General features: G+C 40.6%; 2 protein-coding genes across 9 annotated transcripts in view; both read left to right on the top strand.

Annotated features, from left to right (window-relative positions):
* The window catches only part of MINDY2 (MINDY lysine 48 deubiquitinase 2), a 117461-nt gene that overhangs the window by 71576 nt on the left and 18990 nt on the right, over window positions 1–26895 (top strand). For 7 of the 8 annotated variants that reach the window (XR_012153985.2, XR_012153984.2, XR_012153986.2 and 4 more), the window contains exons 7-8: window positions 14317–14490; window positions 20818–21000. Coding sequence is in view for 3 of the 8 variants with exons in the window: in XM_073303748.2 (XP_073159849.1) it covers window positions 14317–14490; window positions 20818–21000 (357 nt within the window). In the remaining 5 variants the exon portion in view is untranslated. The remainder of the gene's footprint in view (window positions 1–14316; window positions 14491–20817; window positions 21001–26895) is intronic. The other variant, XM_073303749.2, reaches the window with a different exon arrangement.
* Window positions 22812–26432, top strand: LOC144930922 (uncharacterized). Its single transcript, XM_078854651.1, has 2 exons — window positions 22812–25105; window positions 25772–26432. Exons 1-2 carry the CDS (start codon window positions 24727–24729, stop codon window positions 25900–25902), a joined length of 510 nt encoding a protein of 169 aa, XP_078710777.1. The 5' UTR covers window positions 22812–24726; the 3' UTR covers window positions 25903–26432.

Below are 26895 nucleotides of genomic sequence, written 5' to 3'. Positions count from 1 at the left end.
TGCTCATTGTCCTTGCATTTATCAGATTATTTATCTATAAACAGAAAAGTATTAGATGGCTCTTCAGAGAAACAATCCCATTATCAAAACTTGCATTTGAGGCTTTTATGTGTAAGGCTAAACTGTGTGTATATGTTGTGAAGGCCAAGACCATAACAGGGTTCAAAAAAGAACTAGATAAATTCATGGAGGATAAGTCCATCAATGGCTGTTAGCCAGGATGGGCAGGAATGGTGTCCCTAGCCTCTGGGAAGCTGGGAATGAGCGACAGAGGATGGATCATTTGATGATTACCTGTTCTGTTCATTCCGTCTGGGGCACCTAGCACTGGCCACTGTTGGAAAACAGGATACTGGATTAGATGGACCTTGGTCTGACCCAGTAGGGCCATTCTTATGTTCTTATTCTTATGAATATATGAAGTCTTAGACATTCAGGATAAATATTTAATATTTCATAATTATTCAATAGGCTTAACATCTACTAAAAATAAATACACCTCTACCCTGATATAACATGACCCGATATAACACTAATTCGGATATAATGTGATAAAGCAGCGCTCTGGGGGACGGGGCTGCGCGCTCCAGGGGATCAGCACATCAGCGTGTCTGGCTCCGACACGCTGCTCTGAGCAGTGTGTTAAGGGTGCCGGGCCGGGGCCAAGGGGTTGGATAAGGGGCAGAAGGTCTCGGGGGGCAGTCAGGGGACAGGGAACAGGCGGGGTTGGATGGTTCAGAGGTTCTGGGGGCGGGGCAGTCAGGGGACAGGGAACTGGGGCATTGGATAGGGCGTGGGAGTCCTGGGGGGCTTGTCATGGGGTGGGGGTGTGGATAGGGTTGGGGCAGTCAGGGAACAGGGAGCGGGGGCAGGGAGTTGGATGGATCGGGGGGTTTGAGGCGTCAGTCGGGGCAGGAAGTGACTACTAATAACAGAAATGCTCGAGGCCAAAGCAAGTTCGATATAACGTGGTAAGATTTTTTGGCTCCCAAGGACTGCGTTATATCTAGGTAGAGGTGTATCACTTGTGTGCCTGTGACTAATTTTTTAAACCCTTCTCTTCTATACCCTTTCTGATAACAGCTGTTACTGCAGTATATATAGTAATGTTCACTGTTAGCTTTATAGCCCTTGAAATGTATATTTCTAAAACATTGCTATATCAGTTTGTCTTCGTCTTTGTATTCATTTTTAATTCCATATTTTGTAAACAATGAATTCTTAACAGTCCATCACAATTCAGATAAAAACATCTATGCTTAATAATGTATAATGTATTGTAGACTCTCAGCAAGCATGGCCCAAAAAGCAGGCCACAATTACTTAAATGGATTCATCACATAAACTAGAAACTTCTTATGTGCAAGATATCTATCCTTATATCATTGACTATGCTCTTACAACCAAATCTCATCATTATTTCTGTTTTCAAGATCAACAGCTTAAAAATTCAGTTTTTACTGACTGATGAATTGAGTTGCCTGTGTACATCACTCTTAAGAAATTGCAGGATTCTTAAAACCTCTCCCCTTATGACATCAGTTTGAGTTGTTATGAGAGGCTGTAATAGAAATATATGAGAAATGACACCCAACGGAATGGCAGTGCATTCAACTAATATACAAGACTTGAGTTCAAGAAAGGGTCTTGCTTCCAGATTCAGATCCTTGATCAGTGCATCCTCAAGGAGATTAGATTAAAACATGTTAGTATTCAATGTCAGATTAAACTATTGCGCAATATTTGCAATTTAAATATTTTCTTTTAGCTTGGGAGGGGGCAAGACATGATCACTTTTCTTATAAAAGAAGACAGGAAGAAAATTACAATACAGAGGATAGGAATTAATTTCAATTTAATCTATTATATGACCATCTTCTCTAACATATTGTTGCCAGAAACATGCAAAGACTACCTCATAAATCAACTGTACATTTGTTTTACTGGTTACAAACCACAAATTCCAGATTGTCACTGTCTCAAATTAAAAACAATATTTACATAGGAACACAGGTTATGGAATACTGGAAATACTGATGCTCCATTTAGTTCAGTAGCCAGATTATGGCTATTACACAGGAGTAGCACAACTGACAGTACATGATGGTCAAACCTCACCTTGCTCTTGTGGTTTGCTCATTGCCTCTCAATACTGTATGCAAGATTGGCACCCATTTCTCTCTTGATACCAAAGACTACCTGAACAATGGTAATATATGGGCCTCTACGGAGCTGTTTTTGGGTAACTGCAAAATAATTAAAATCACGAGATCTATGTAAGTTGGACCTCTAACTGACAGGTGCCTAGAGGGGGACTTTCCCCATATTCCTGCAACTCATAGTTATTTATCCCATTTTGTACTTTGCTAGGCTTTGCTCATGTGAACCAGTTTATTTTTGAACTAGCCAATTGCAGTGGTCTTGCTTAGATGGATCAGTAAAATCCGAAGTACTTTCTCGCCTTAGAGGTGGAAATCGTGTATTAAAATGTTTGTCTTATTATAAAGTAAAATATCTGCAATTTGAAGATAATCATGATTTATATACACCTATTAAATTGCAGTTTTTAAAGCAAAAGAAAAAAATAGTAGCAAACATTTTCTTCAAGCTTGAAACAGTTCTCCGGTATCAAATAAATTTTGGCTTTGAAATAGTTTAAGAAATGTTTAGTTTTAGTCTGATGGGGAACATCTACACAGGGATAAAAGACGCGTGCCATGGCTGTAGCTGGCCTGGGTCAGCTGTGGGGCTAAAAATTGCTGTGTAGATGTTTGGATTCAGGCTGGATCCCAAGCTCTGGGACTCACAATCTTCACAGGGTCCCAGGGCGCAGGCTCCAGCCTGAGCCCAAATGTCTACACACAATTTTTTCAGCCTTGGAGCCCAAGCCCTGTAAGTCAGAGTCAGCTGACCTGGGACACCTGTGGGTTTTTTTATCCCTGTGTAGACATATCCATAGAAGTTATGAAATATTCTTTTTAATATTTGTAGTTGGATAACTGAACTTGTCACAAAAACCTTTTTACCTTTCAAAGACCCTTGAAATGACCCCTTAAAAAAAAAAAGAAATCATCCTTCCTGTTTGAAGAACATCTCTAAAGCATGTAAATATTCTCAAGTATTTTTCTCAAGTTGCAGTCCATATTGTATCATTTTAGAAGCTTTATTTACACCTTTATTTGCCTTTCTGAATAAAATCTGCAACTTCATTTAATGTGATCCAGTACTTGTTTAAAAAATGAACTAATGTACTATACAAATAAAAACCAGATGGCTGTAATAAATAAAGGATCAAATACATTTGTACAAGGGTTCAAAGATGGAATATATTAGGGTTGTCAAGCTATTTAAAAAAATCACAATTAATTGCACGAGTAATCACACTATTAATAATAGAATACATTTATTTAAATATTTTTGTATGTTTTCCACATTTTCAAATATATTGATTTTAATTTTAACACAGAATACAAAGTGTTCGTGCTCACTTTATATTTTTTGTTACAAATATTTGCACTGCAAAAAACAAAAGAAATAGTATTTTTCAGTTCACCCAATACAAGTACTGTAGTGCAATATCTTTATCACGAAAGTTGAACTTACAAATGTAGAATTATGTACAAACAATAACTACATTCAAAAATAAAACAATGTAAAACTTTAGAGCTTACAAGTCCACTCAGTCCGGTTTCTTGTTCACCCAATCGGTCAGACAAACAAGTTTGTTTACACTTGCAGGAGATAATGCTGCCCGCTTCTTGTTCACAAAGTCACCTGAAAGTGAGAACAGGTGTTTGCATAGCACTGTTGTAGCCGGCATTGGAAGATATTTACATGCCAGGTGTGCTAACAATTCATATGTCCCTTCATGCTTCAGCCGTCATTCCAGAGGACATGTCCATGCTGATGACAGGTTCTGCTAGATAACAATCCAAAGCAGTGCAGACCAATGCATGTTCATTTTCATCATCTGAGTCAGATGCCATACTCACAAGGTTGATTTTCTTTTTTGGTGGTTTGAGTTCTGTAGTTTCCACATTGGAGTGTTGCTCTTTTAAGACTTCTGAAAGCATGCTCCATACTTCATCCCTTTCAGATTTTGGAAGGCAAATCAGATTCTTAAACCTTGGGTTGAGTGTTGTAGCTATCTTTAGAAATCTCACTTCGGTACCTTCTTTGCATTTTGTCAAATCGGCAGCGAAAGTGTTCTTAAAATGAACAACATGTTCTGAGTCATCATCTGAGAATAATATTTCATGTTATAGATGGCAGAATGCAGATAAAATAGAGCTGGAGACATACAATTCTCCCCCAAGGAGTTGTCACAAATTTAATTAATGCATTATTTTTTTAATAAGCGTCATCAGCATGGAAGCATGTCCTCCGGAATGGTGGCCAAAGCATGAAGGGCCATACACATATTTAGCATATCTGGCATGCAGATACCTTGCAGTGCTGGCTACAAAAGTCCCATGCGAATGCCTGTTCTCATTTTCTGGTGACATTGTAAATAAGAAGTGGGTAGCATTATCTCCCGTAAATGTAAACAAACCTGTTTGTCTCAGCAATTGGCGGAAAAAAAGTAGGACTGAGTGGACTTGTAGGCTCTAAAGTTTTGCATTGTTTTGTTTTTGAGTGCAGTTATGTAACAAACAAACAAATCTACATTTGTAAGTTGCACTTTCACAATAAAGAGATTGCACTACAGTACTTGTATGAGGTGAATTGAAAAATACTGTTTTATCATTTTTATAGTGCAAATATTTGTAATAAAAATAATAATATAAAGTGAGCAATGTACACTTTGTATTCTGGGTTGTAATTGAAATCAATATATTTGAAAATGTAGAAAAACATCCAAAAATATTTAATTTCAATTTTTATTCTATTATTTAACAGTGCAATTAAAACTGCTATTAATCGCGATTAATTTTTTTTATTTAATTGCATGAGTTAACTGCGATTAATCCGCAGCCCTAGAATATATATTTTATCACTTGTACATAAAACAATTGTGCAATGTATATCTGATGTAAAACTTTTTTGGACTTAACTGTCTTGAGTAATAGTTGTCTAACTTTCTCTCAAGTCACCAAAAATAGTGAAATTCAGAAAGATTTTTTTTTCACTTCCATAGTTTTCCTACACACCTTCCCTTCACTCAACCATTGTTATAGGACCAGTTATTTCTCACCATCTCTTGCGTTACTCAAGTCTCTTTGAAATATTGCTTCAAACTGTTTTCTAAGGTGGCACTCTTTGGTTATAACATTAGAATGCAGAAAAGTGAGTTGCAGTGAATTGATCAATAGTAGCCATATAAAACTTCAGCGGTGTGGGAGTTTAACCTGCTGAATAAATGTAATTCAAATGTCTGTAATGCATTTGCGTTGAACAGACTTGTCTATATCATTTGAAGATGTGCATTCCTCTTTCAATTTGTTTTTCTAATTACACTAATATTGTGTATTATGACAAATTATTTAAAACAGTCAGCAGATGGAAATATAAGAAACTTTCTATTTTTGTTGGTTTGGTTTTATCCAGTTTGAAAAAGTTCATGAACATATAGGGGTATCTGCCTAATCAAGAAAAGACAGACTTTTTCCTAACCATCTTACTATTCCTGTACCATCTACTGAAGATTACAAAGGGAAGGGATTTTGATAATCACTTAATTTGTAGAAAATGTTGGTAATGAGATTGCTGATCTTAGTGTTCTGTGTTTTATTTAATTCCCATAGCTGTGCTGAAAGGTGTATAGCTGATCTCAATGACTTACAGAGAAATACACAATACTACAGCAAGCTTTTTATAGTTATAGAGAGATTCTTTTTAGGAATGAGACAAAATAGAAATGTCAGATTTTGACATCCTTTAAAGTGTTGGTCATTTGATCTGAGTACTTGGATCTGAACTTGCCCCTAAAATTTTGATTTTGTGTCAGAGCTAAAACTAGAAGAGCTATGTTTTCTGGTTTACAGGCAGAACACAGAAAATTAATAAAGTGTAGACAATAGTCTAATATTGATAATGGTTTTCCGTCAATTGTGTCAGATAAGCACAGGCTCAATTTGAAGGCAGTCCAATCCCTCCTGGGAGTTCCCTAGTGCTCAGAGAGGGAGTATGCCTGCTGCTGTATCCCTTAGGGTGATGCCAGATATTATTTTGCCCTGTGCAGATAGCTGATTTCAGTAACCAGTGTGGAGAAGTGTGACCGTTTCTGTCCCTTGCAAATTTGGGAAGTTTCCTTGTGGCCTCTCCCTCACTGCCAGTGCCAGGCATGATATGGTCCATAATGTTCTCTCCTCACTGAGGAAAATGTTACTAGTTGACACAAGTTTTTTTAATAATTTTACTATAGTCTTTTCTATAGGGTAGGCAAGACCAAAGCACAAACAATAGAAAATCATTAAAGGGGAAGTTTTTAGCTGTATTTGACGTACTGGCTTTTACTCCTCCTGCTGTTACAGATTCTTGTAGTATGGTTAATTGAATTTGAGTGAGAGGGTTATGCCACCAGTTTTGGGGCTAGTAGAATTGGAGTATTAGTTATCAAATGAAAATCTTTTGATAAACAGCATAGCATTAATGTTGCCTGTCAGCCAACCAGTTAAAAATCCCTGACAGGTCTCTCTTTTGCCTTTATTTATTTGTGATGGGGGGCCTTTGGAGGAGGAACTTTGGACTGCCAAAATGAACTGTTGTTGAGAGACTTTGATATGTATGTAAGCAGTAGATGAGCTGCTCAGTGGCAACTCAGTATGATTAACCATAATATTAGCCAGATTCTGAATTAAAAGGATACTAAAGAGAGAAATAAAGGAATAGTTGCATCAGGACACTAATCCTGAGATACCAAGCCTTCCAGCAGTGAGACAATTATTTGAATGTTCACTAAATTGATACTGAGTGAAATCATGGTTCTTTGAGGGCTACATGAAAATACTTCGTTTTATGCCCTGGTTCTAGTGACTTCTCCAAAAATAAAATAATAATAAAGTACAGTTGGTACCTTTTTTGATAGTCTGAGCAGAACCCAAGTATTGCATTGTTCTGGAAGTTGAACTACCTTCTCATTACAAGAGAGTGGGGTCTCTAGATCAAGTTTAAAATGTCATTTGTGTATGTAAGAACACTTGCAAAATTGTTGCTAGTACTGTAGCTGTTCTGTTCATTTGATGTCTTTAATGACCATTACAGTCTAAGGGGAAAAAAAATGTGATCATACATGTGATGGTCATATCCATGTGATAATTTGCGCCACTGACCACTTTCTTTGCACTCTACTCACTAATCCATCTCTACTGATATTGTTATCATTCCAAACTTCCAAGCAGGAAAAACAGTTGCCATGGGGGTTGGGGTGAGTGATGTAAAACTGCCCCATTTTTATATCTATTCTGAAAGAGTAAATGGAAAAATCACTAAAAAAAAACAAACAAAAAAACCTCCCACTTCTTTCTCCTTGCCACAAAAGAGAGAAATGTTTTGAAGTCTCCACTTGCAGATAGGAAAGAAGCCATCCCTTAGGGAAGATTTGGCTTATACATTATTGTAGTTTATGTACGAGACTTCAGAACTTCTTCCAGTATCAGTCCTCAAAAATCTACGCTCCAAAATGAGATTTCTCTGTGTAAAACCCCCAAAACAAGTTTTGCTATCTAAAGTTACTGGACATAAATTGTTATACAACATTTTTAGGGCTATGTGCAATAAATGTCTAAAAATTATTAATAAAATTAAAATTCTAGTGTCTATAGTTGAAACACTTCAGAATTGCTTGAATTGTAGTATGAGGTTAGTAAATTAATTCAATCTTTTAATCTAGTATGTGACAATTAGATTTCATAGGCTTTTTTTCATGGAATAGAATAGAATAATAAAATATTAGGGTTGGAAGGGACCTCAAGAGGTCATCTAATCCAACCCCCTGCTCAAAGCAGGACTTATCCCCAGTTTTTGCCCCAGATCCCTAAATGGCCTCCTCAAGGATGGAACTCTCAACCCTGGGTTTAGCAGGCCAATGCTCAAACCACTGAGCTATCCCTCCCCCCCACATTTTCTTCACATAAAATTTAAAAATGAACTTTTTGTAGTAAATGTTAAGTTGTTTCACAATATTTTTGATAGCTACAGAAAAGAAAATTAGGCATGGACCAGGTCTGCTGCATGCTTTCCATGGGCCAAAGCTTTGAAGTTTTGTCTTTACACTTTTTTTTTAAGATGACTGAATGAATGCATATTTTTATATTAGCATAATGTAGTTAAAGGATGGCAACATTCTGTCTGTAAAGAGCAAGTATTTGAACACTTTGATACTCGTAGGAATGCATGCAAGTGGTGGTACATTAATTTTGAAGGAATAAATGGGCCTAAAGCATCAAAAGTGTTAACGTGACCCTGTAATTGTCCAGCATTAAACAGTTTTAAACAAGGTTCGAGGTTTGGGATACGGCCCCCTCAGCCTGCTTGATACCCTGGCAAACACATCATTAAACATCCTTTTAACCTTTTATTAAAGATACAGAAAAGGAAGTTAAAGCATTTGAAATACCAAGTATTAAATAAGGCTTTCATTTTCAAGTACCTTGATCCCTTTAGCTGGAGAGAGTTTTTAAAAAGGAACCTCCCCTGCCACCACCCTTGTTTCGCTGTCATTTAGGCCATTCCTATGCTATGCAGTGCCATAGCTGTGTCGGTATAACTGGCTACAGTGATGGAAGGTGTTTTTGCTTCGCTACAGGAACACTACCTCCCCAAGCAATGGTAACTAGGTTAGTGGAAGCATTCTTCTGTCAACCTAGCTGCATCTATAGTAGGGGCTAGGTTGACATAGGTATGGCAGTTGGGGTGTGGATTTTTTTTACCTAAATTTTACATGTAGACAAGTCTTTAGATGGTATTTAAAATGGTAAAAACTGTCCTTTCTGGGGAAAAGAGAAGTTAGTTGAAATGGGCTGGAGCTATAGTTGTTGAAATCCGATCCCATTTTCTGAAAGACAAAACAAGACAAATACACAAGTGGGGAGAGAAAAGAACAGCAATGATATAAAATGGAGCTGCTGTCTCTGGTGTTAACTCTCACTTGCAACATGACTGCTAGAAAAAAACAGCCACACTAAGAAATTTGCACCTGTGTCAGGCTGTTTGGGCCATTGCTTTTAGTTGCCTATTTCTGATCACAGGCTTACAGTAATGTTGCAAAGCATACAGTTTTAGCTGGTTAGGCCAGACTTCTCTTAGACAGAAGGTGAAAGGATAGGAAAGAGAAAATATGGGATGGAGAAGGAGAAGGAAAAGGACATGTGAGGGGTTGGGAGTAACAGTCTCTTATCAGGGGGTATTTGGGAGTGAGCCAGAGCCAGTGGAGGAGATGACGTCATTTGGGTCCCTCTCTTGGCCAAGTCTGGTCAGGACATCTCTGAGGATCAGGGTAATGAAACTCTGATGATGTCACAGTGGATCCCTGATTCCCAGGAGGCCATGGGAGTAGCAGCCATGATGATGAAGCCTGCTCCTTCCCATTCTTTGTCAGCCAGTCATCGCCTGTGATTTCCTCCTGCCCCCAGTTTTTTTTATTTTAAGGACCCCAAAAGGCAGCGCTGGGTGGAATAGCTCATCCTCTCATTAGGTCTAATTTCCAGCCCACAATTTTGGTTCACTGATTTAAAATCATTCTAGGAAGGAAAATGCCAAAGAAACCCACCACAGTGGCATTTAATTTCAGAAAAGGGAACAACATTAAAATGAGGACTCTAGTTAAATGGAAATTGAAAAGAACAGTTGCAAGAATGAAATGCCTGCAAGCTGCATGGGAACTTTTTAAAACACCATACTACAGGATCAAAATATATGTATCTCCCAAAGAAAGAGAGAGTAAGAGCTCCAAAAATAACACCACCATGGTTAAACAGAGTAAAAGAGACCGAGACAAAAAGGCATCCTTTAAAAATTGGTACTCATATCCTTCTCAGGAAAATAAGATTATAAACTCTGGCAAGTCAAGTGTAAAAGTATAAGTAACCAGACCAAAAAAGAATTTGAAGAGTAACTAGCTAAAACCACAAAAACGAACAGCAATTTTTTTTTAAGTGTATCAGAGTCAGGAAGCCTGCCAAACAATAATGGGGCCACTGTATGATCAAGGAGCAGTCAAGGAAGACAAGGCTGTTAAGAAGAAGCTTTACATCACTCTTCACTGCAAAGGATGTGAGGGAGAGTCCCACACCTGAGCCATTCTTTTCAGGCAGTAAAACTGAGGAACTGTCCCAGATTGAGGTGTCAATAGAAGAGGTTTTGGAACAAATTAATAAACAGTAATAAGTCACCAGGACAAGATGGTATTCACTCAAGAGTTTTGAAGGATCTCAAATATGGAACTACAGAACTACTAACTATGGTATGTAACCTATCACTTAAATCAGCCTCCGTACCAGATGACTGGTAGATAGCTAATGTGATGCTGATTTTTAAAAATGGCTCCAGATGCAATTCTGGCAATTACAGGCCAGTAAGCCTAACTTCAGTACTGGGTAAATTGAAACTGTAATAAGGAACAGAATTGTCAGACACGTAGATGAACAGGATATGTTGGGGAAGAGTCGACAGAGGTTTTGTAAAAGGAAATCATGCTTCACTAATCTATTAGAATTCTTCACGGGACATCAACAAACATGGACAAAGGTGAACCACTGGATATAGTCAACTTGGACTTTCAGAAAGCCTTTGACAAGGTCCCTCACCAAAGGCTCTTAACTAAAGTAAGTAGTCTTGGGATAAGAAGGAAGGATCTTCTCATGCATCAGTAACTAGTTAAAAGATAGGAGACAAAGGCTAGGAATAAATGGTTAGTTTTCACAGGGGGGAGAGGTAAATAGCACAGTCCCCCAAGGATCTGTACTGGCAGCAGTGCTGTTCAACATATTCATAAATGATCTGGAAATAGGGGTAAACAGTGAGGGTGCATAGTTTTCAGACGAAACAAAATTACTCAAGATAGTTAAGTCCAAAACTAACTGAGAAGAGTTACAAAGGGTGTCACAAAACTGTGTGACTGGGCAAGAAGATGGCAGATGACATTCAGTGTTGATAAATGCAAAGTAATGCATATTGGAAAACATCATCCCAACTACACATACAAAATGATAAAATAGCTAAATTAGCTATTACCACTCAACATAATGTGCAGCAGCCGTCAAAATAGCTAACAATGTTAGGAACCATTAGAAAGGGATAGATAGTAAGACAGAAAATATAATCATGTCACTATATAAATTCATGGTGTTTGCAGTTCTGGTTGCCTCATCTTTTAAAAAAAAAAAAAAAGAACATTAGAATTGGAAAAACTATAGAGAAGGGCAACAAAAATTATTAGGAGTATGGAACAGCTTCTGTATGAGGAGAAATTAAAAAGACTGGAAGTGTTCAGCTTGGAGTAGAATCAACTGAGGATATAATAGAGGTCTATAAAATAATGAATGGTGTAAAGGAAGTGAATAAGGAAGTGTTATCTACCCTCTCACATAACACATGAACCAGAGGTCGCCCACTGAAATTAATAGGCACCAAATTTAAAACAGATACAAGGAAGTAGTTTTTCACACAATGCACGGTCAACTTGTGGAACTTGTAGCCAGGGCATCTTGTGAGGACCAAACTATAACTGTGTTCAAAGAAGAACTAGATAAGTTAATGAATGATAAGTCACTTTGGATGGGCTATTACCAGCAGGAGAGTGAGTTTGTGTGTGGGGGGGTGGAGGGTGAGAAAACCTGGATTTGTGCTGGAAATGGCCCAACTTGATGATCACTTTAGATAAGCTATTACCAGCAGGACAGTGGGGTGGGAGGAGGTATTGTTTCATGATCTCTGTGTGTATATAATGTCTGCTGCAGTTTCCACGGTATGTATCCGATGAAGTGAGCTGTAGCTCATGAAAGCTCATGCTCAAATAAATTGGTTAGTCTCTAAGGTGCCACAAGTACTCCTTTTCTTTTTGCGAATACAGACTAACACGGCTGTTACTCTGAAAAAAGTCCATCAATGACTACCAGCCAAAATGGTCAGGGACTCAACCTCCTGCTCCAGGTGCCTAAACCTCTGATTGCTGGAAGCTGGAACTGGATGAGCGGGGATGGATCTCTTGATAAATTTCCCAGTTTTGTTAGCTCTTTCTGAAACATGTTGTCAGACAACAGAATACTGGGCTAAATGGACCATTGGTCTGACCCCGTATGGCCATTCTTATGTTCTTGTGATTTCCGGTTCCACTCTTCTCTTTTTTTACCAGACGTGGTCCTAACACAGTCCTTGAGTTATATCAGTAGGTCTTTTTGTTTGAACTGATTCAGTATGTCTCCCTTTTGCATCTTTTTCCATTGACATTTATTGATACACGTGATTGGAACATTTTGTAAACTTTTTATCCACTTTCCCACAGTTAAGCTTACAATTAAGGTAAATTTTTAGGCCCAATTATTACAAAAGTGGTCAATGAAATAAAAGTAGAGGAGGGCTAATTTAAAAAAAAAAAAGGATTTGTATTACAATTTGTTACAAAATGGGTATTTGTATTTAAATCTTCCCTTGCTTCCAATTCCATAATTGTGCGGGTACGTTTGCAGTCACAGAAATGAGTACCCATATTTGTGTAGAATTACTGTGATTGCATGCACAGTGGTGACGAGTATGCAAAGGACCCTTTAAACAATTAACTGACCAATTGATGCACAGTTATGAAATCTGGTCCCTAACATTCAGTCATGTATTTATGCTGAGAGTGGGAGAACCATCTGTGTTGTTACTTCTGCTTAATTAGATCAGTTGCCAAGAAAAAGATTAATGAGGTTTTTGGTTAATCTTAACAATGGATAAATAAAACTTTTTTTCTGTTTAAATTTAATTATTGGAGGTGTCTAAGAGCTGGTTAATAGTTTATAGTTATAAATTTCTGTATGCTGGCATAAATTTCCCACTGTGCAACCCTGTTTTTACTTCATGCTGCTGCTCAACGCTTTTTCAGCTACTAGGTGTCAATTCCTAACAAAAGTGAAGACTAGATGAGATCAAACTGGCTATGTAAGATTAAGCCGATATGATGGATAAGGGAAGCACTGTATCTTTTAGCAGAATTGTTTATCTGGCCTTTGTAAAAGCATATTTTGCAATCTCAGGCCATATTGAGTCCATTGCTGGCCCTGAATTCTCAGCTGACAGCTACGGTATATTTTTGGCTTGTGGGCTGTAACTGTTCTCCTTTGAGAGAAAGGATGATTGTAAAGTAAAGGTACATGATTGGAATTCAGGCCATCTGGGTTCAATTCCAGGATCTGTGACAGTCTTCCTTTATGACTTGGGGCAAGTCAGTTAACCGCTCTGTGCTTAAATTCTCTATATGTGGAAAGGACATATTACTTGCATCCCACTCATAGCCTGGTCTGGTTAGGCTGTAAACTTATTGGGGCAGGGATTGTCTTTTCGTGTGCATTTGCACAGCTCTTAGCCCACTGACTCCGATTTTGGTGGGGTCTCTAACGCTGCCATAATAGGAATAATATATAATCTGATGTGGACAGTGTCGCAGTGAGCCATGGCTTTATAATGTGAAGGCAAAAAAGCTGCAGTAAGATCTACTTGGGGCACCACTGAAGAGGACTTGAAAGCTTCAGCTACTGCTGAAGTTAGCAGCTCCCCTTGAGTTGGAGAGCTCATAACAAAAGTGCTCCATGACCTGCATTGGCTGCCAGTTTGCTTTTGGGTGCAGTTCAAACATTAGCATCTATAACCTAATAATGGTCTGAGACCCACTTATTGGAAGATCCTCTCTTGTCTCCAAGCCCTACCATGGGAGTTAAAATCTGTTGAGGTTTTTGTTTTTTTTTTTTTTCTGTCCTGGAATTTACATTGCCAGTAGCCAGGTATTCCCAGCAAAGGGCCCACACTTTGGAACCTGTTCCATCAAGTAGTTTGAGAACCCAAGTTGGTGGGACTATGTTTTATGTTTATTGTAATAGGGAATGGGAACTTTAGTTAATATGCAGGATTTTATTCTCCTGTGATGGATTCTTTGTATTGCTGTAGGTTGCCAGTGTGCCTTGGAAATGAGCACTAATATAAATCTCAATATTCCGTACTGATAACAGAAGTATACAAATAGTTTTAAATCTGAAACATGGGCATAAATCTAAATTATCCTCATTCGGTTTACTGAATCATGGAGGTTCAGTTAGTAGGAATAATAAGTAAATGTTTCAGACTGTAAAGATCTACTTTTATTCCTCTTATAGATTCTATCCTTATTATCCTTCCATTTAGGGTCAGCTTTATCTGCTGGTGACAGACCAGGGTTTTCTTACAGAAGAGAAAGTTGTCTGGGAAAGTTTACATAATGTAGATGGTGATGGAAATTTCTGTGACTCTGAATTCCACCTTCGGCCTCCATCAGACCCAGAAACTGTATATAGAGGGCAGCAGGATCAAATTGATCAGGTAAATCTATTGCATTTCTCCAGCTTTTGTAGGGTGGGATTTTCCAAAGTTGTCCCATTGAAGTCAATGGAAGTTCTACCACTGACTTCAATGGGATCAGAGTAAGGCTGACACTGATTGTTTTTGAAAATTGCTCTCTAGGAAAAATGAACCCATTTTCCAAAGATTCTGCTGTTGCCTCTTCACATGGGTATTTCTTAGCATGTTTTGTTCAGGTACCAGAAGTCAGATTTGACATGTTAAGGAATTAATGTACATTATTTTAAAAAAAAATCATACTATGGAATTTTTGCTTCTTCGGATGCTTGTCCATATGCACGTTCCACTCATAGTGTGCATATGCCTCAAGAGCTCAAGATTGGAGACTTTTTGGCCAGTAGTATCCATACGTGCATGTGCACCCTGCCAATCCTCATTGCTCTGCAGTGAGGGCATATAAGGGAGAAGCTAATCAGCCACCACTCAATTCTTCTCACATCCTTTCAGCTTAGAAATGAAGCCCTGATTGTCTGAGAGACTGCCAGCCGTTCTCTACTAGTATAGTTCTAGCTCTGATTTCACAGTTTATATAGTCATAGCTTAGTCCATTAATAGATATAGTTATCGGATTGTCTGTTGTTATTGTTAGTTCTTTAGGGATTAATCACCAACAGCATGGTATCATCTGGTTCTCTTGGATTGAAATGCTGCCCCTTGTGAGGGAACTGTCACAGTCTCAGATTAACATTCAGAAGTGCTTTGATTGTCTGAAAGAATCGTACATTCCTAGCAAATGGGCAATTTATAAGTCTTTTAGTTCTAAGGCCAGGGAAGACAGGAAGGCTGGTTTTCAGGTCTTCCTCATGACTCAGAGCCCCCAAGTACAGCCTGCAAGAGCCCAATTACTGCCCAACTTCCAGGCCATGAGGTCTGTGTCCTCAGACAGCCCACAAGGCTCCAGGAGTCCGAGAGGCAGAACACCTACCAAGGCTTTGTCTAAGAGGAAAACCTGCCCACAGCACATAACATCTGCTGAGACGACGTGGCCCAAAATGATTCCTGCCAAAGCTCAGTCTCATGCCGATTCCGACTGGATGGCACCAAAGCACCCCGCACAGAAAACTCTGCATTCACAAAAGAACTTGTTTAATCCTAGTACCATCTACCTAATACTCTATAGATGCATTGTGAAATGGCCCCAGCACTGATACTCCTGGCAGCAGGGCCAAGCTGACCTAGGCCAGACACCAGGGGCCTCTCCTGTTCCATAATGGAGAATGTAAAATATGCTGAGAGAACCTGGTTCCAGACCACCAATCCACAACACCTTTGCTGAAGGCACCATACAAGTACTAAGCACCAGTTGATCTCCAGATACAACAGGACCTACAATCTCCCTTACTGTTTGTAGTGTTGTTGTAGCCATGTTGGTCCCAGGATATGAGAGCAACATGGTGGGTGAGGTAATATCTTTTATTGGACCAACTTCTGGTGGTGGAAGAGACAAGTTTTTGAGCTTCAGAGCTCTTCTTCAGCTCTGTAAAGCTTGAAAGCTCGTTTCTTCCACAAACGGAAATTGGTCTAATAAAAGATACTACCTCATCTCCCTTATTGTTGGCTTCAGCATTACAGTCAGCATCGACTTTACTAACTGGTGTGGCACTATCTGTTGCTAACGCACTGGGAGCCACAGCACCACCCACGTCAACATCACCCATTAATCAGCATTTTCCATTCTTCTTATCTTCAGAGTCAAAGGGTTAGGAAGATCCATACCAGTAGCATCTTTACTTGCCTCAAACCTCAACATTTGATAGAGTCCAAACACTCTTCACGGGAAAAATACTGGGACCTTTAAAATCTTGACCCATGGTTCCCTATCTCCTGGCCATCAGGCTCATACCAATCAATTCCCATGTGGCCCTATTGGGAACCCTGGTCTGCTCAATCCAGTTTTAGCCAGATGGACCAGCACCGCTGCCAGGAGATTGTTTCACCCACAATATCAGTCCCAGAGGCTACCCACTTCTTGGTTCCGCTTCAACCGCAGGTAGAGCAGGAAGTTATGGAAGAACAGGAACCAGAGGGAAGCCTGTCAGCTCCGGTGGCCCTGTTCTTTGTCCCCTGATGAGGTTGTAGTGTACCACCAGTGGCATCATAATTGGACAATTTCAAGGACTTCCAATATTTATTAAAAAGGATATCTGAGGTCCTTCAAATCCCTATTGAGGAGGTCCAGAAGCAGACTCATAAATTAGTGGACATACCCCATGCTGCTTTGGCAGGAAAAATAGCCCTCCCTGTCAACAAAGCTATCATGGACACAGCCAAAACTGTGTGGCAGATGCATACTTCAGCACCCCATTGCTCTCTTAGGGCAGATAGAAAATAGCAAGTACCTCTCAAGCGTGCAGAATTCTTTTACAGACACTTTCCTCTGTAGTCACAGTAATGAAGGAAAGAGCAAAACAACTCAAGTCCACACCAAAAGGAGGACTAACCAAAGAGATTAGATAAATTTGCCCAGAAAGCCTACTCTTTGGCAATTCTACAGTTCTATGTGGCCAATTACTAGGCCATATTAGCCAGTTATGACTTCTGATACACGAGAGACTGCATGTCTTTACAGATAAACTGCCAAATGAGACTTAAAAAGAATTTGTCATTAGTCAGCAAGGGCCAGCAAATGGCCAATACACGTAAGCGAGGCTCACTGGATATGGTGGAAACAACTATCAGATTCATGGTGATGGTGGTTGTTATGCAACAGGCATTCTGGCTTCAGGGCACTAGAGTACAAACTACATCTGTGGCATCACTGTGAAAATTTTCCCGTATCAGTCATCTGTAAAGCATCTATTTGGGCATCAATACACATCATCATAAAGCACTACACCCTCACTGAGTCTTCTAGATCTGATGCTGTATTTGGTAAAGCAGTTCTTCAGTCATTGTTTAACTAACCATTCTAAGCTCCCATTGTTGCTTGGGAGTCACTATCAGTGGAAAGTGTATATGGACAAACACTTGAAGGAGAATGGCAAGTTACTTACCATGTACAGTAAATGGAGTTTCTTGAGATGTGTTGACCATATGCACTCCACATCCATCCTTCCATTCCGTCTGCCTTCGAGTTGACTTTGGGGATTCTGCAGTGGGAAGTGCTGACGCACATTGCCCTTAAATGCCCTCACTGCAGAGCACAAGGAATGGAAGGGTGCATGCACGCCATATGGATAGCGTGAGCCAAAAAGTCTCCAATCTCAAACTCTCTAGGTGCATGTACACTATGAATGGAATGTCAACATATCTCGAAGAACTCCAGTTACTGATAAATTACTGTCATCCTATTAGTAAAAACTTAGTAGCTTATGCTAGTTTATGAAAGCTACAATATCTAGCCAACTTCAGATTTGGTCTGTAAGGATTTTAATTCTACATGCTGTTGGTAATTTACCTTAAAAGCATGGGTTATCCTGTCTGTAAGGGTTCATAAATTAGAGAACATAATTTATTATGTTCAGTACATAATTGTGTTTTGATATACATTATTTCAGATCTCACTGTCCTCACTGAACTTTGCCTTTTGATGTCAATTCTGCAGAATGGAAAAACAGTAGTATTCATAGATTCTAGTTTGTTTGTCTTATATTAGCTTCTAGAGGCCTCTTCTAAGAGGACCCATTGTGGTAGGCAGGGTAGAAACGTACAGCAAGAGACAGTTTCTGCCTCAAAGAACTTACATTCTACGTAGACAAAACTAATTAATGAGTTCTTAAAGTGTATTTGAGAAGCATTTTTACATATTTTAAAAAGCTTCAAATATGTGTAGGCAGATGCGTTTATAAATTTAAGCACTTCAGTTAAAATCTGAGATAATCCCCCATATTAACATGTCCCAATATACATGTGTAGGTTTTGATAATTTTCTGATAATATAAATCAAGACTTAATCTTATTCCCTGCAAATACATGAGTGAAATTTAGAAAATTTAGAAACATGAGAAAAATTTAGGGGCCACCTGTGGTACTGCACAGTCAGTTATAAGCAGAGACTAGCCCAAACAGATGTCTGTAATTGAGCTGATTATCTGAAATTAATGTTATCAGATTTAATTTGTTTGGAGCTGTTGAAATAATGCAAAAAACCAACAACCATGGTATATCAAAATTAAACATTAAAAAGCTGGCATATCAATTTTTCTGCTAGGGTGAAGTGTTACATTGTGGGGAAAATATGCTTGAGAACAAATTTGGAATGATGACTCTGTACTGGCATTTGTTGGAATTGAACACTTCAGGGCAACCACAAAAATTCAATGGGTTGGATTCTCCACTGTGATTTTTATGGCTCAAAGCAGCCATAAAGCCAGCAGTGATGGGCACTTAGGATTCTCCTTGGGTAAGGGGAATCCCCAAGTAGCGTAGAGCTGGTATAGTAGCCTTTTATGGCTAGCTCCCAGTGCAAGGGGCATTTCTGAGTGAAAGAGAGATGGCTGGGGCATCTTCACTTGCTGGAAATCCATGGCTGCCACGGCACCTTGATGCTGTGGACAACTGTACAAAAGTTAGCTATATATCTGTATGTACACTTAGTTCTTGACGAGCTAGGGTGAAAATCTAACTCTCGCAATCCTGATGTGCATTATTTGTGTGGAACCTGCTTCCACATACTAAAAGTTCCCTAGTGTGTTCAATGTACTCGTGTTTTAAAGCTCTGAACTGGAAGACTGTAATACCTCTCTTTCTTCTATCGATCAAGAAGAAATTCCATTTTATTTTGCTATTACTACTACTATTTTATTTGGCTGAAAGGTGTTTTCCCATGACAGCTCCCTCATGGCAGATAAAATGAAAACTAAATTCAATACCAATAATAACTGATAGCTGCAAAACATTCTGTTATTCTTAGGTGGTGCAATACAGTACAATTCTGGATGACATATCTTCATAGTAATGGAATATTTTTGTTTGATCCAGTATTACTATTAAAGTGCAGCTTTTGAAGAATTTCTTTGCAAAAGTTACAGTATTGTACAGTAGCCTAACAATCAGAAGTAGCTAATTTAAATAGTGACAAAATATTCTCTTACTTAAATTCAAAATCTTTGCTCTCCTCTGATATAAAATTAAATGACAGAGGGACACTTATCCAAATATGTGTGTGCTTTTTGGGAAGGTCATAACCTTTCCTTCTTTAAGGAGTTTGTGTAGATGTGGAAGGGGTGGAGAAGCAGTATTCAGAATAAGCAGATGGTCTGTGCATCCAGTAGTAACCCTGAGTCAAAGCACAGATTTTGCACTGGAGATCATCTGTCCATCTGCAGTCCCCTGAGACTTATCATCCTCTCCCCAAGTACTGGTAGTGCCTGGGTTCTGTTTTTCTTATGTCACCAACCGCATAGTGTAAGCTAATGCTCCTTGAAGGGACATTTACTAATGTTACTGTGTGCAGTGGAAGGGGAAATGTGCCACATAAAGCAGCTGATTCCTGCTTCTGCACCTCTCTGGCTTCACATTAAACTGAATTTCCATGTGGTTGTCTGAGGAGAAAAATGTGAGTACTGTATATGGTAGTTAGGTTAGGGGAAAGAGATGTTACTGCACTTGTCCATGCCCCCACACATAGTTTTTCTGAGGGATTTCTGCAGTTTTGCTCTCTTCTGCTCTTGGTCTAAAGTGCTTTTGCAAAGCAATGTGCTAATTAAAGTACTCTTCTTGAATGATAATATATTGCAACATGAATATTTCTGAAAGGATAAAATCACTAGTTCACATAACTTTAGCACTTTGTCCGTGTGGAACTTCATTCTCTTACGTGCTTAAAATTTAAGTGAGTATTAACATCACTGAGTAATGATGGTCTGTAAGTCATAATCCCTCTGCTAGATTTTCAGAGCAATCCCCTCCCCCCAAAGATAGGATGAAGATTTTTGGTGGAGAATAGCTTGCTCATAGTGGTTTAATGGAACATTTATAAAAAAGGGAGGTGATAATATTAGGAATTTAAAAAGTAAGCCCATATGTAAACAAAGTTTTTTTTATATATGTTTGTTTACATATGGATAAATATTAAAAAAAAGTTATGCTGTAGATATACTGCAGTACAGAACAGAGTCAGAGAAGGTATACAGGTGCTCCTGTCACAATTCCTTCCTTGATCTGACTTCGTATGGAGGCTTTAACCAGCACTTTTAAGTGGCCATTCAACATAAAAAACCATCCAGGAAGCATAAATACTGAATCCTGGAGCTCTCATTTTTAGAGGTTCATGGAAGTCCTGTTACAACTTTGGCTTATCATTAGGGTAGCAGAAGAGTGTTTACTAATAATGAGTTTACTTCTTAGGACTATCTGATGGCATTGTCTTTACAACAAGAGCAGCAGAGCCAAGATATTGATTGGGAGCAGATCCCAGAAGGAATCAGTGATCTAGAGCTAGCAAAGAAGCTGCAGGAAGAGGAGGATAGGCGGGCTTCTCAGTACTATCAGGAACAAGAACAAGCAGCTGCAGCTGCTGCTCAGGCCCAGGTAAGAGCATATTCCATGGTTAGAGTACAGTTATTAGCTTTATTTAGTTTCTGGTAACTTCATTAAAACACAAATTCTTACTACTGTGAGTGTTTTACATCAATGACAAGTTTCATTCAGTATGAAAAGGATACTGTCTGTTTGATTTTCTTCCATAGCATCTTACTTTACCTCAGATTTTATAGGCAGCATTATCATAGCAATGTTCATAGAACTTGCTCTAGATGTGTAACACTAATACCACTAACACTCTGTACAGTGAGTGAATATGACGATTGTACAACAAACTTTAGGAAAAATCTTATTACTGCTAGAATATGCATGCTAATTCCGTATCAATTTCTGTCAGTGTCATGGTAAATTAAACCAGGTTGCTAATGGCCTTGGCATCTACACCAAGATTTTGCTAAGACTATTAAATAGGGATGCTGATAAGAGTTATAATTGTAGTTACAGAAATTGCATTGAAACAGAAGTAGCACCGTGCAGCATTTCAGCCATCTTTGGATGAAGAAGAGAAAGCTGATCAGGATTTTTTTAATAAGACAATCCTATGAAAAGCTGAAACATATATCTTTTGGATTTTGAATTTTTGTATACTGATTAGCATGCAGAGTTAGGTTTTCATTATTCAGCTATTAGCAGCTACAGCAAAATGAGTTTTTAACATCTTATTCCTCTCCTACATCATGACTAGAAATGTCACTGAATGCAGTTCTGCTTGTCTCACTGTCCCTAAATAATCCCGTTTTCAGTTTTGCATAACTGTTTTGTACACACCTAATTGTATCTGACTTCTGAAACTAAAACAACTAAAAAGCTGCATAAAACCCCATTTATCCAACTTGCATTTAATCGGTAAGTTCTTATTCATATCTGTTTATTCCTCATGAGACATTTTCCTTGTTATTTCCCCAGTCATCCAAATGTGAGGCAGCAAATGCAAAACTTATCCCTGTGTATGGGTGAATCATAAAAGCTGAAAAAAGTCTGTCTCAAATTTATTCATTAGACTGCAGAACTGACAAAGAGGACAGAAAACTCAAAATTGACTGAAGCCTTCTCATTCAGGGGAAAAAAAAAAGCACACAGAGAGGGAGAGCATCTTCCAGCATTTTGAGGGTGCTGCTTGTTAACTCAGTGATCATAGCCTGTGCAATAGACGTCTTGGCATTTGGTGTCAAAAAAAACTCTGCCTTTATCCTGTTTGTTTAGTCCAGTGGTTTTCAAACTGTGGGTCGTGACCCAGTACTGGGTTGCGGAATGTAAGGCACTGGGTTGCGGTGGCTCTGGTCAGCACCGTCGACTGAGCCATTAAAAGTCCCGTCGACGGTGCTGCCTGGCTAAGGCAGGCTAGTCCCGACCTGTTCTGACACCGCATTGCACCCCAGAATGGCCTGGCTCCTAGGTGCGGGGACCACGGGGCTCCACGCGCTGACCTCACCCAGAGCGCCAGCTCCGCACTCCCATTGGCCAGTTCCCGGCCAGTGGGAGCTGGGGGCAGTGCCTGCGGGCAAGAGTCGCACAGAGCCACTTGTGTACCTCCGCCTAGGAGCTGGACTTGTTGCTGGCCGCTTCCAGGGCACAGCGCGGTCCATGGTCCACCCCCACTGCGCCACTGACAAGGAGCTGCCCAGGGTAAACCCGCACCCCAATCCCCTGCCCCATCCCTGAGCCCCCCGAAACCCGGAGCCCCTTCCTGCACCCCAAATTCCTCATCCCTGGCCCCACCCCAGAGCCTACACCTCCATCCCAGAGCCCTGACCCCCTCCTACACCCCAACTTCCTGCCCCAGCCCAGAACCCCCTCCCACATACTGAACCCCTCATTCCCAGCCTCACCCCTGCACCTCTACCCTCTGCCCCAGCTCTGAGCCCCTCCCAAACCCCTCATCCCCAGCTCCATTGAATCATGGGCATCAACAATTTCCTGCAACTGTGTTGCCAGAAATTTTTTTTGAAAACCGCGGATTTAGTCCACTGTAATTACTGAATTGTCAGAGGAGATATCCTCAAGTTATCTGTTAAATAATATGCAACTATGCTACTTTCCCACAAACCACATTATAGGAGTTTGTGCTCTTGCGTTATGTTATGTAATACTTTAGTTTGTTGGAGATTTGGTAATTGCTTTTATTCTGTCCTTTTAATTTTATGTCAAAATATCAAATTAGCGGTAGATGACCATAGAATTTGCAGTCCAGGTCCTTTTAGGTTGTTTTGTCAAGGTAAATAATTATGTTCAAGATACCGTGTTTAATGTGATTTATATTCATCTATGTAAATTGTCACCTAACTGAATTTTTTTAATTGCCCTTCCTGATTCTGAGATCATTTTTAAAAAAAAAAAGAAGCACATTTTTAGTTGCGAAAAATATTCAAAAATTGAAAGTAAACTATCACAGTGAAGTCTGACTGAGTCTTCAGACAGACAGGAACAATAACTCAGAAGTGTGAACTGCACCCATTAATCTAAACAAGATGTTAACACTGAAGCACAATTATGACAATATAAATAACACTGTTACGCTGCTCATCGTTTTAGCAGAAACATCAAATTACTGTGTTTATCTCTCACTGTTGGATGCAGCTACAGTTATTTGGTCAAGATGTGAAGGGATTAGCCAGCTGCAATAGAGTTGCTGGGATGGGGAAGAAGAAATCCATGTACCTGCTCTCCCAAATGTAAAGTCATCTCTGTCCCTTCCCATAGTTGGCTCCTTAGGGCTTCAAGTACCAAAAGCATTCACTGACTCTTGATTATCAAAAACTAAAATGATCTCCTATGGCTTCCTTGTTGCCAAAAGTCCCAGATTTTCCATAATTAGTAGTCAAAACCCAGCATTTTCAGTCTGCAGCTTCGAAAATGTAGTTTGTCTTTGATTTGAAAAAAGAAAACTGAAAAATCTACAGCACAGTGAAACTCGGGGGGGGGATATTATAAACTAAATTAAATTTAATAGCAAAATAAATTATACAAATGATATGGCACTGATTGAACTGATCTGGAACAGGGTCGCATAATAGGAAGAGTGCTTGGGGCTCAATACTACACATTATTTAGGTCTGTTGTGCTGTATAAGACAGATGGGACTTTGATTGTATTTCATTTGGGCTGTGGGAATCTGTCTTTCTCGCTAAAAATAATTAATTTTGCATGTTAGTTTTAACAGACCTCAAACTGAGGACTTGGCTACACTTGTGAGTTAGAGTGCATTAAAGGAGCCCTGGGCTCACTAGCTCACCACCCGTCCACTCTGGCAATGCACGTAGAGCACTCTGACTCTGCAGCTAGAGTGCTCCTGGTACTCCACCTCACAAGTGGAATAACGTTTGGTGTGCCCCCGCTGGAGCGCTGCAGCGCCAGTGTGGACACCCTGGTCTGTTAGTGCGCTCTGATCGGCCTCCAGAAGTGTCCCACAATTCCTGTTCTAGCCACTCTGGTCATCACTTTGAACTCTACTGCCCTGCCCTCAGGTGACCAACGGTCAGACCCGCCCTTTAAATTCTCTGGGAATTTTGAAAATCCCCTTCCTGTTTGCTCAGCCAGGCGTGGCGTGTTCTCAGTGAGTCTTTCCAGGTGACCATGCCTCCACATGCCAGGCGATCCCCCGTATGGACCAATGGCGAGGCGCTGGACCTCAGTGTTTGGGAGGAGGAAGCTGTCTAGTCCCAGCTGTGCTCCAGCCATAGGAATTATGATACCTTCGGGCAGATATCAAGGGACATGATGGAAAGGGGCCATGATGGGGACGCGCTGCAGTGCAGGATAAAAGTGAAGGAGCTGCGGAATGCCTACCACAAAGCCCGTGAGGCAAACAGCCGCTCCGGTGCTGCCCCTGCGACCTGCCGTTTCTACAAAGAGCTAGACACAGTACTTGGGGGCGACCCCACCTCCACTCCGAGTACCGCCATGGACGCTTCGGAGCCCAGTTCAACAAGGCAGGAGGAGGAGGAGCAAAGTGGGAGCGAGGGTGCTGAGGCAGAGGAAGACACCCCAGAATCCCTAGACGCATGCAGCCAGGAGCTGTTCTCAAGTGAGGAGGAAGGTAGCCAGTCGCAGCGGCCGGTGCTTCGGGAAGGACAAACACCAGAGGAGGTTCCCGGTAAGCGGCTTTTATTTTGGGAAGAAAGTTATTCAGTGCGGGCTCTTGGGGTGAGGAGGGTTAGGGCTGAATGCATGCCTAGATGCAGAATCAGGCGTTGATGTGCTCTGTCACATCACGGTAATCGGCCTCAGTGATCTCTTCAAAGGTCTCATCCAGAACTTGGGCAATACGCTTGTGCAGGTTTCTCGGGAGAGCCACTGTGGTCCTTGTCCCAGTAAGGCTAACTTGTCTGCACCACTGTGCCATGTGGGGCAGGGGGACCATTGCTGCACACAGGCAAGCTGCATAGGGGCCAGGGCAGAAGCCACATTGCAGTAGAAGACCCTCCCTTCCTTCCCGGGTCACCCTCAGCAGCAGGATATCTTCCAGGACGAACTCCTGTGGAAAATGTGGGGACAGTGTTCAGTATAGAGGCCCCCTGCTGCTGTTGGCTCTCCCCAAGGCACAGAAACCCAGAGGACAGTACAGCCGTGAAACAATCAGTCACGCTTGACCCTGTGCTTACTCACCATTCTGGGGCTCCCGTGCGTTATGTGCGCTCGCTTTGGGATGGGCAAATTATGCTATTGTGTAGACTGTGCTTGCCCTTAAGTACAGGGGAATCATTGCTCTGTCTGGTGTGAACAATGCAGCCTCTGTTAAGTGTTGCATTTTGCCTTACAGATGCAACCTTGAGATCTCAGCCATCTGTTTTATCACCGGCCGAAAGACTCCAAAGAATCAGAAAGAGGCCACATAGAAGCAAGGAAGACCTGTTGCATGAAGTAATGCAGCATTCAAGTAATGAAAATTAAAAAGTGCAGGAGTGGCGGGACAGTGAAAGGAGGATCTGCCAGCAGAATGAGGAGCGCCGACACAAAAGCACATTGCTCCAGCAGCAAAGCATGGATTGGTTGATAAGCATAATGGAGCGCCAAGCGGACTCTATCCAGGCACTCGTAGCCATGCAGGCAGAGCACTACTGCCCCCGCCCCCCCGCAGCCCTTGTCCCAAAACTTTTTCCCTTTTGCCCCCATGTCACATCCAACCCACTATCCCCAAAATCCAAGTTCTTACCACCACAGCTGCCTCCAACACCTGTAGCTTCACCACCCAGCCTTGAAAACTACGACCCTTACCCACTGCACTCAACCCCCATCACAACCCAGTATAGCCATTCTGAAGTGCAGCAGTCATTGCACAGCACTCCAGACAGGAAGGCTGAGTATGATAACAGGACATATGCAAATCTGTGATTGTACTGTTCCCCACCCCACCCCCTTGCCCTTTCTGTTTCTCAAGCAGGTGTGTTTCTTTTCAATAAATGAACTTTCTTTTCAATAAATGGATTTTTTGGCTTTGAAAACATACTTTATTATTGCATAAAGTAAAAGATACCTTAGCCCAGGAAAGAAACAGGCACTGCAAGTCAGTGTAGCAAACAGATTCCTAACAACACTGGAACCACTGCACTTCACTCCCGTGCAGGGCACCAGACATTACTGGTAGCTTTCAGCCTCAAATTGCTCCCTCAAGGCATCCCTAATTCTTGCAGCCCTGCACTGGGCCCCTCTAAGAGCCCTGCTCTCTGGCTGTTCAAATTCAGCCTCCAGGTGTTGAACCTCCGAGTTCCATACCTGAGTGAATCGTTCACACTTCCCTTCACAAATATTATGGAGGGTACAGCACGCAGATATAACCACGGCGATGCTGTCATCAGCCAGGTCCCGCTTCCCATACAGAGAGTGCCAGCGGCCCTTTAAGCAGCCAAAAGCACACTCCAGAGTCATTCTGCACCGGCTCTGCCT

Source organism: Lepidochelys kempii, chromosome 10 (assembly GCF_965140285.1).
Source record: "Lepidochelys kempii isolate rLepKem1 chromosome 10, rLepKem1.hap1, whole genome shotgun sequence".
Taxonomy (NCBI): Eukaryota; Metazoa; Chordata; order Testudines; family Cheloniidae; genus Lepidochelys; species Lepidochelys kempii.
The sequence above is the reverse complement of the archived record's forward strand: the minus strand, read 5'-3'. Positions and strand labels throughout refer to the sequence as shown.

What these genes read in the sequence shown, in the direction of transcription:
- LOC144930922 (XM_078854651.1), top strand. Translation starts at nt 24,727, where the DNA reads ATGATGGAAAGGGGCCATGATGGGGACGCGCTGCAGTGCAGGATAAAA. An exon ending in AACACCAGAGGAGGTTCCCG is followed by an intron (nt 25,106 to 25,771) that starts GTAAGCGGCTTT and finishes TTTGCCTTACAG; the next exon opens with ATGCAACCTTGAGATCTCAG.